This window comes from Tauraco erythrolophus, chromosome 19 (assembly GCF_009769465.1).
Source record: "Tauraco erythrolophus isolate bTauEry1 chromosome 19, bTauEry1.pri, whole genome shotgun sequence".
Classification (NCBI taxonomy): Eukaryota; Metazoa; Chordata; class Aves; order Musophagiformes; family Musophagidae; genus Tauraco; species Tauraco erythrolophus.
The window spans coordinates 12,741,597-12,750,822 of record NC_141483.1 but is presented as its reverse complement, the minus strand read 5'-3'; the positions used below and the strand labels follow the sequence as shown (position 1 = coordinate 12,750,822).

The 9,226-nt window shown below is 50.0% G+C and overlaps 2 protein-coding genes across 2 annotated transcripts; one reads left to right on the top strand and one right to left on the bottom strand.

Annotated features, from left to right (window-relative positions):
- Positions 1–937: 937 nt before the first annotated feature.
- Positions 938–5,744, bottom strand: RILPL2 (Rab interacting lysosomal protein like 2). The gene is made up of 5 exons (XM_086623737.1): positions 5,266–5,744; positions 4,685–5,174; positions 3,944–4,095; positions 1,484–1,588; positions 938–994 (listed from the first exon to the last, which is right to left on the bottom strand). The coding sequence occupies exons 1-5, from the start codon at positions 5,742–5,744 to the stop codon at positions 970–972; spliced, it is 1,251 nt and encodes a 416-aa protein (XP_086479863.1). The 3' UTR covers positions 938–969.
- On the top strand, positions 5,519–6,866 carry SNRNP35 (small nuclear ribonucleoprotein U11/U12 subunit 35). The gene is made up of 2 exons (XM_086623597.1): positions 5,519–5,549; positions 5,892–6,866. The coding sequence occupies exon 2, from the start codon at positions 5,895–5,897 to the stop codon at positions 6,690–6,692; it is 798 nt and encodes a 265-aa protein (XP_086479723.1). The 5' UTR covers positions 5,519–5,549; positions 5,892–5,894; the 3' UTR covers positions 6,693–6,866.
- Positions 6,867–9,226: the final 2,360 nt, after the last annotated feature.

Here is a 9,226-nt window from a genome sequence, read left to right as displayed (position 1 = left end):
AAATGTGGAAGCTAATTGGTATCTTTCAAGCTTCTTTTCTACTCTGTTTGCCCTATATTCTTCCACTAATGATAAATCTCATTACTTGGGCTAATACACAGCTTGTGACAGTCGACTGAAAGAACAGAGCTTATGAAAAATGTAACTATCTGTTACAGGAGACCTTCAGCTGTCAGAAATGAAATGTTTGGTGCATCTGTTCTGGTTTGAGCATGTCTGCACCTCTGAAGAGACATCAGTCCTTCATGTGGGCAGAGCATGATGCAGCAGCCTTTTTTCCCTTGAGCTGCTCTTCTCTGCCAGCTTCCATCTCGATCCCAAACAGCCACTCCTGTGTGTGCAGGGGGGGTCTGTTGTCACAGCCCAACTACATCTTCCTTGGGTGGGGTGGGACAGGCTTCTGCCTGCTGCTGCCTGTGTATCACCCGTCTAATGCAAAGACAGACACGGAACAAAAAGCAATCCTGACGTTTTCTTCAAGCAGTTCTGTGTTAGTGTAAGATACTTAATTCCTGCATGAGAGCAGTGGGGACTGCAATTTGGATGAGTTCTTCCTTCCCAGTGCTTCTCTATTCACTTGTGAATGGCATATAGCTCTTAAAAAATATCTTCATCTTGCAAAATCATTTGGCCTGAGCATTTTTGTAGGTGGACAGGATAAATAAGTGGTAGTACCGATCACCACAGGGTCTTTTAATAAACATTTATTAAAAGGTGATTTTTATTCTTATTCTCTACATATGGGTAATGTCTGGCTGGAATGTAAGAAATACAAAAAGTCTCTCTCTTAAACAGTTTCTAAAACGGCACAGTAAAATCTGTTCTGAAAGAATATTATACAACACCGTTTTAATGAGATTGCTTATTCTCTACAGTAGGAGTGATGCTTTTTCTTCCCATCATTGACTCCTCTTAGAGGCTCTCATCAGTGCTGCTTCTGAACAGAAGTGGTTAAGTTCTTGAGGATGCTCATTTTCCTTGTTTAAAAGAGAACCTAACAAAAAAAAAAAGACAACAAAAAGGAAACAATGCACAACTGGAAAAGGAGGAGCATGCAGTGAGATGGCTGTGTCCATGTGTTCTGTTATTACTGGGAACTTCAGGGGCGCAGCCTGAGGTTGTGGGTACTGCATACAGTGGCTTCCTCCAATGTAAACAAACCTCCAGGGACCCCTGGCATGTTCCCACAGCCGAGTCTTTACGTGCTAACAGGGGAGGCAAGGATCGCATAGTTTTCCTCTGAAATGCTTATTTTTCCTAGAAAAAAGTGATGCCTTGCTTGCCTGGGTGGAGGTTGTCTTCCTGGGGAGTATGTTTTCCACAGGAAAGGATTTCTCTATTGGGTTTTAATTTTACAGAGAGAGGAGGAGAAAACCGTATCCAGCCAACTAGGCCAAAGTTCAGTGTTCATCCCTGGGTTCATTCCGTACGAAGCCTGCCACATTCGCCCTTATTCTGCTAGAAGAGATGCAGATACACTTACAGCCGTTTGATGATTGTCTTCTCTTCACTGTCCTTGCTGGTACCAGGGCTGCTGCCACTGGCTTCTTTTTCTTCAGTTTGGTCCCTTCTCTGTGAGATGATCCCACTGAGAGAAGAAGAGGGTTTGTTTATTTTTTGTGGTTTTGTGCATAGTGTGTCATTGCTGGTCTGTTAAACCCTTCACCTGGTGAACGGGTGTTCCCAGGACAGGGATGGCAGCCTGGCCTACTTCTGGTAATGAATTGGTTGTCTTTTCCTTAAATACTGCAATGTAATTTTGCTTAGACAATGCTTTAATGAGAACACTAAAAAAGTAACAACCTGACTTCTCCACAGAGGAAGAACAGCAAATCATGACAGGAGTGAAAGGGAAGTGAAATTACACATTGGATTTGTCCAACAATCCAAAGATCACTGCAGGGTGCAGACATACATGGTGAATTTTTGCATGGGTGGATCTGTGGAACCTTCAGGGCAGCCATGAAGGCTCACACCATGCGGCTGGGAACAGATGGGAGACTCCCAGCCTCCCTGCAAGGCAGGTGGCTGCTCCCCTTTCCCTCCGAGAGAGGAGAAGAGAAAGGCTGTGCCTGAGCTGTAGATTTTGTCATCCTACTTCAATGCTGCTACACTCCACAGGGTTGAAACCGCCTACTTCAGGCAAAAGCTTTGATTTTACCACACGATGTTTCCCCTACTTGGAATTGGGTTGGATTTCACCAGCTTGCACACTATGCTGTGTTTCCACACTACGCTGTGTTTCCACAGCACGCCAGTTACCGTCCCGAGCTGACCTCGTCTGTCTTGAGAGCTGAGTGGATCAACGCTCGTGACTGCAGTAGCTGAAGGCTGGAAGTAGCTAAGTAACACTTGTCCGGAGCTTGGAAATAAAAATACAGGAGACTGTCTGGAAACTGGTGTGACATCAGGCACGGGATAATTCTGAGGCAGATTCTCCTCTTAGGGAAACGGGACTATGAGCTGTTTGTGACACCGCAGATCTCTAATATCTGTACGGTAACTTCTGCTCAGAAATAGTGATTAAAAAATCAGTCATTTTAAGCCATTCTCTGTGAGTATATTGGTGATCTTATGCTCTATGGCCCTTATTCCCAATATACACAAGACATTTGAGAACATTTATTTATCCTCTTTCTCTGCACAACTGCTCTTCATGGCCAAACAATTATTATTGGGACTTCAAGCAAATGTCTGAAGGGAAGATGGTTTGTGGCTGAAGCTGTAATGCTGTACCAGGAGACAGCCACATCAAATTACTTGAACTGAAAAGCAGCCTTGATGCACTCCAGGTGCACAGCACTGTGACTTAAATCATTCACTCAAAAACTGAAAACATTAGCACTGTTAATTTTTAACTTGGCCCGTAATAAGCTGTGTGACGCAGCTGGGAAAGCAGAGCAAGAAGCTGTTCCAGTGGTGGCACAGCAAAGGCAGGCAGCTGAGCTGGGGAAGCGGTGCCTCACTGTGCTGTGAGAAGTGCTGCCACCCAGTTTGTAAACGGGCTTCTTGGATTTAACTTTAACTTCTTGGCTTACCCTGCCTGTCACAGACAAGGCAAAGGGCAGGCTTACGAGATCTAAGAGGTTGTTGCTGAGATATCTCGGCTGAAATCTAATGCGCTCAGACATCTTGTGTCTCGATTAAGAAGTAGTTTCTCCCCCTCGAAGAGTCTGTAATACAACGCGATGATGAGGGGCAGAGGTTGGGGGAGAGCAGGCTTGAAGGTGGAGGAATTTGTAGCACCAAGAGCAAGACCCTTCCTCCATCCCACCCTTTGGCTCACTCTCATTTTCCCAGGATGGTCCCTTCTAGAAAGACCAAAATCCTTCTCTGAAAGCACTTGTTTTGCACAGTGCCTTACACAACTCTGTTGGCAGCCTTAAAAAAAAAACTACAGTTTTATCTTGAATGATGACAAAAGGGCTTAATATTCTGCTTTCTAGATCAATGCCGTACCTGCTGTGGGAGCAAAGGAACCGTAACTAAGCTAGGCTCTGCAACGGCACGCTGGGGGAGGAAGGAAACTTTGACTAAAGCTGAGCTGGAAACCCCCGTGCTCTTTGGTGTGTAGTGTGGCTTTAGACAAGAACAGTGAGCGTGCAACTGCTGTGACTGCATAATGAATTCCTGTGCTTGAGAAGCAGCTTGGCTGTGGAGTGGGAGGAACTGTACGTAGGCTTACGGGAGGTGGTACGCTTACAGTAACAGGCTGTGAACTGCGCAGAACGAGAGGGAGTTTAGTTTTAAAATTATGTTGCATAGAGAGTTCATCGTTCCCCCATTTTTCTTTGCTAATTTGTAGGCTCTTGGGAGCACAGAGGTGTCTCATATGTCTGGACAGTGCCCAGCCCGATCTAGGTGCTCAAACCTGCAAGACTCTGATTTGGTAAGCTCCCCAGATAAGAATTGTTATTAGTTTTTTGCTGACTTCATGATATACCTCTTATAGCACTGTAGCTCCTCTTGCACCACAAGAAGCTGAGCTTTCAGCTGGTTACGCTCTTGCAATACATCTCGCAGCTCCTGCAACGTGAACCGGGGGCGATTTGGATCCGAGAGATCTATTACCATTTTATCTGGTCCAAGGCTGAGCTGCAAAATAAATGGTGGTGGTGGTCATGATCTTGTAACCTGTCAAAAACGGGGTACTCATAGAGTAAAAACTCTGAATTTTATAAATATAGTAAATCTTAGAACTAGTATGAGTTCCTCACAATCCTGATTTTTTCCAAGCAGTTAATTACAGTTTTTTGTATTATTTTGGAATCCCCTTGGTGTCTGTATTTCCCAGCCAGGTACAGGGCTCCACTGTGACACAGCTAAAAGCAAAGTCTCTGTCCCAAAGAGTCTGCGATTTTGTTTGGCAAGAAGCTGCTTTTATCTGCGTTTCTGATGATTCGAGAGAGGCCGAGCGATCGCCCAACGTCACACCAAAACCGTGGCAGAGAGAGGTGAGAACCAAATTCTCCTTTCCTAATTTAAGACTTTTGTGTTAATGGCTTCAAGGCCCCCTACAAAGCCGAGAAGCAAACTCCGAGACTCGTTCTGCTGTGACAAAAGACACCGGCGATGGCAGCGAGAGCATCCCCTGACCCCTCCGGTGTCGGGGGGGCTGCGAGACCCGCTCGGGGCCGAGCGGCCACGCCACGGCCTTGGTGTGCGAAGGGGCCCCGGCACCCACCTGCTGGGCGCTCCCGCGGGCCCCCTCTGCCCGCAGCGCCGCCACCTCCCGCCGCAGGCTGTCCCGCTCCATCCGCAGCTGCTCCTCGGCGAGGCTGCTCTCGCTCACCAGCGCTTCCAGCATCTCCAGCACCCTCACGATCCTGAACTGCAGCCGCGCCAGGGCGGCGGGCACCTGCGGCCCGGTGCGGAGCTGCAGCAGGTCCCGGCCCACCACCGAGGAGATGTCATAGACATCCTCGGGCGTCAGCTGGAAGGGGCTCTTCTCCAGAGCCCTCTCCGGGACGCCATCCCCTTCCTCCTCCTCCTCCTCGCCCTCCTCCTCCTCTTCCCGGCCCTGCTGCATGCTCGGCGCGGCCCGCTGCTGGCTTCCTTCCCCGGGGCGGGCGGTGCTGCCGGCGGGGCCCGCGGGCGGAGCGACCCCTCCCGCCTCCGGCCGTTTCCATGGGGGAGGCCGCGGGCCGGCGCCGCTTCCCGCCCGGCCCCTTCCCCTGAGGAGGCACCACCCGCCCCCCGCCGCCGGTAAGGGGACCGCGGGGACACGGCGGGGAAGGGACGGGGGAGGCTCCCGGCGCCGCGAACCCTCGCTCGGCCCCGGCCCCAACCGAACGGAACCGGCCGGGCCGGGCGGGCGGTAAACGCATCGGCTGTTCCGCAACGGCACATTCGCCACGTGTCGCGGCGGAGCGGGCGGCTCCTGGGAGCGGGGCCGGGGCGGGGGCGGAGCGGTGCTGGCGGCGCTTCCGTCCCACCGGCAGCGGGGAAGGGGTTAAATAACCACCGGCGGGGGGGTGCCCCCGCCGCGCCGCGCGAATCCGCCTCTGCCGACGGGAAGAGCCGCCTTCCCGCCGCGCCGGGCCCGGGAGGTGAGCGGCGCGGCGGGCGGGGGGTGCCCGCGGGGGCCGGGGGCGAGGCCGCGGGGGGACCGGGCGGGGCGGCGGGGGAAGGACGGGGCCGCGGCGCTGCCGCAGGCCGGGAACGTGGAAGGGGCCGCCGGGCTCCCCTCGGCCCGGGGCGGATCCAGGCTCCCGACGTGGCTCGGACTCCAACAGCAGCGCCATTGCTGGTTTATCTGAGTGTGTCACACTTCGGGGGATTTTTAGATGAAAAATCCTGTGCAGCAGTGCGGGAAGTGGTTCTGGCGCTACCTGCTCTTCTTCCTAAACCAGCTGCGAGTCCGTTCCATGTATGTTTTTTTTTCCCGCTAGACAATGAATGACTGGGCCCCCATAGCAAAGGAGTATGACCCCCTCAAAGCCGGGAGCATTGATGGCACGGATGAGGAACCCCACGACCGCGCCATATGGAGGGCCATGCTGGCACGGTATGTGCCCAACAAGGGAGTTACAGGAGATCCTCACCTCACCCTCTTTGTAGCAAGGCTCAATCTGCAGACAACAGAAGATAAGTTAAAGGAGGTCTTTTCCCGGTACGGAGACATCAGAAAGATCCGTCTGGTTCGAGACCTGGTCACGGGATTTTCCAAGGGTTACGCATTTATTGAGTACAAAGAGGAGCGTGCTCTCCTGAAGGCCCACAGAGATGCCAACAGGCTGGTTATTGATCAACATGAGATCTTTGTAGACTTTGAACTGGAAAGAACTCTCAAAGGATGGATTCCTCGGAGGCTTGGAGGTGGTTTTGGAGGCAAAAAAGAATCTGGGCAGCTACGGTTTGGAGGACGGGACAGACCTTTCCGAAAGCCCATCAATTTGCCAAACATGAAAAATGATTTCTATGGAGAAGGATCCACAGAGAAACGAAACTGGTCTCGTGAAGGAACAAGGGACTGGCGAGCAAGGGACAGAGAGCATGAAAGGAGCAGAGACAAGCGATGGCCAGAAAGGGAGCGGTCGTGGGCTTGGGGTGAAAGTGAGAGAGAGAGGGACTCCAAGGAGGAGAGGAGCAGAGGGAGGGAGAGGAAGGACAGAGAGAGGAAGGACAGGGATAGAGACCGGAGCAGGGAAAGAGATAGTAAGAAACAAAGAGACGATGATAAGCATCGGTAGGGGACAGTGCCTTGTCACTGGGGGACGGTCTCTACTCTTACAGCCACAACGTTTCAGTTGCGTATGTGGCCTTCAGCGTGGGGCTGTGAGCAGCATTCCCAGAACAAGGAGCTGTGCCGTTACTGTCTCGTGCCTGTGACTTTCCTCTGCTAGGAGCTCTCTGTAGTTCGCTTGCTAATGCCGTTAAGATACGTGTTGAACTGTTCTTCAGAGAAAATAAACTTTTGTTTTAATATTTTTGATCTGGTGAATGGTGTCAGAAATGCACCGCATGTACGGGCATCCCACTGAAACTGAGTGCACCCCTCGTTTGGTACCATCTGGCTGCCTGGATGGGGGCTCATGAGAGAGCTCTGTGTTTAATTATTTATGTGCCAGGTGTCCACGCTCGTTTAGTGAGACATGCCCTTTATGACACAGGTCACTTGTTGAAGAAATAGCAATGAAATGGCAACAAACGAAGCTTCTGAAAAATGTGGCCCAAACCAGAAGCTGACAGGAAGCAACTTTATTTTCTGGAAGACACTGGGACAGGTGGGATCTTTAGTAATGCTGTGTTAACTAGTTCTGTGAGGTGAGAGAGAACCATGCGGTAAGAAATGTGTATTTTACATCATGAGATGATGTAATTCCCTTTTATTAGGGGAATGCTCAGTACGGAGCAGTAAGCAGGCCAGAAAACATCTAATGCTCCTGATAAATCCATGGACAATCACTGAAGGATATTTTCATGGCTGAACGTGGTTGCAGCTGCACTCTGTGAGTAAAGTCCCGCCTGCACAGGGTTTAAATCTTGTTCTGGAAACTGGGCGTGCTGCTGGTTGTAGCTAACTGGGGAAAACAGAGGGCAAAGCGTCTCCTTTTTTGGAGCCAGGATGTGCGTACAGACACGCATCTTCCATTGAGGCGCCTACAGTGCTTTCTAGAAAAGGCTCTGCCATGTTCTTTGTCATCATAAGCAATTCCTAAATATTTGCTGATGTGTTTTAAACTGTAATTTTTTAAATCAGCCTTTGAATGGCCCTATCCTAAGCCTTGCTCAGTTGGAGGCTTTATTTCCATGAAGAGTTGTATGAGCCTTTTCCAGGGAAAGGAAGACAGACCCGTATGCTGCTTCCCCAAGAAAAGATGGTATTAACTTTCTACAAAGAAAGGACACAAGTCTTGCAGAAATACTTGTTTTTCAGAAATATTTATTAAACTGTTAAAATGATTTACTGCCCAACCGAAAAAAAAAAAAAAAACAAACCAAAACACAACCCAAAAGACTTCAGTGATCCTGCACTTTGGAGACAGGACTCTTCGGCCCCTTACCTGACAGCATCCCGGCCCCGTTTCTAAAAGCAGATTTTACTTGAATATTGTGAAACAATACATGGCAGATCTTCCAGCCTTTACATGCTCTTCCCTACATGCCATCTTTTCCGATGGAAACGGAGTGTTTAAACTCGGCGTGTGTAGCACAAGAATGAGGAGTGAAGTGGTTAATGCCGGCAGGTCAGGAGTCACTAATTAGACTTTTGAGGTAATGGGCTACAGAGATGAGTGGGGGCAGGTTGTACTGCTTGGTGCTGTTGTTTGAACTGGCTCCAGGTTTGACCCGGCACTGGTGCACTGGGCTCTGGCGTACAGGACGAGCCTTACGGGCACGAGGCTGGGAGATTTCCTTTGTAATACACCAGCTTAGGTGCCAGGGAAAACCAGGTCTGTCCGTGCATTTCCACTATCCCAGCTCATTGCTCTCAGCTGATGTCAGAAGCAATGAGCTTATTCAGGCTGTGCATCCGCCGCGTTCTGGCATTGTTTCCCATCACTGCATCTCTTCTCAGCGTGCCAAATGGCTGTAAACTATGCCAGGGAGAGACTCCACAGGCATCATTCACAATTTAACTGCCTCATACCACTGTAGTGTACTTTTTTTGTTTCCATAATGTGGAAGTGAAACCGAGATCTTAGCAACTTAAGCATCATTAAATTAAGACACTCCCCCTCCATTTAAGAATTGCTTTTCACACAAGGGGAGAAGCACTGCTGTTTTATGGATGCAGTTTTCTGTAAGCATAAAACTTAAGATATGTTACCAAAACGTAACCAGGCAAAAGCCTGTCTGCCTCACACTGACATGTCAGACGCTACGGTTGCTGTTGCAAATTCAGATGTCTTTCATGTAAGGCCACATTTCCTCCCTGCCCCGAACTGCAACGACACCAGGAGGCACAGTAAACGCTTTCTCTACCTAGAGCACGCAGAAGGTCCACATTCAAAACACAGCACAGTCACAGGCAGGAGCAGAGCAGCACTCAGCCCCTCATTGCGAAGAACGGTTTCCTGGCACAGTTTCACTACAGACGGGCTAAGAACATTAAAGAATCCACAGTGTTGGATCACCCTGCATTAAAAACAACTGGCCAGCACTAAATCCTCCGGCTCGCTCTCATCTAGGTGTCCTTCGAGACTTCTTCCTACATTGGATACCTGGAGTAGCTGGAGCTTTACTCCAGCCTGAACATTGTTTCCTGTTCTTAGTGCCAGTC

What these genes read in the sequence shown, in the direction of transcription:
- RILPL2 (XM_086623737.1), bottom strand. Translation starts at nt 5,744, where the DNA reads ATGGCGCTGCTGTTGGAGTCCGAGCCACGTCGGGAGCCTGGATCCGCC. An exon ending in CCCGCGGGAGCGCCCAGCAG is followed by an intron (nt 4,096 to 4,684) that starts GTGGGTGCCGGG and finishes TTTATTTTGCAG; the next exon opens with CTCAGCCTTGGACCAGATAA. An exon ending in AAGACAATCATCAAACGGCT is followed by an intron (nt 995 to 1,483) that starts GTAAGTGTATCT and finishes TTTTTTTGTTAG; the next exon opens with GTTCTCTTTTAAACAAGGAA.
- SNRNP35 (XM_086623597.1), top strand. Translation starts at nt 5,895, where the DNA reads ATGAATGACTGGGCCCCCATAGCAAAGGAGTATGACCCCCTCAAAGCC.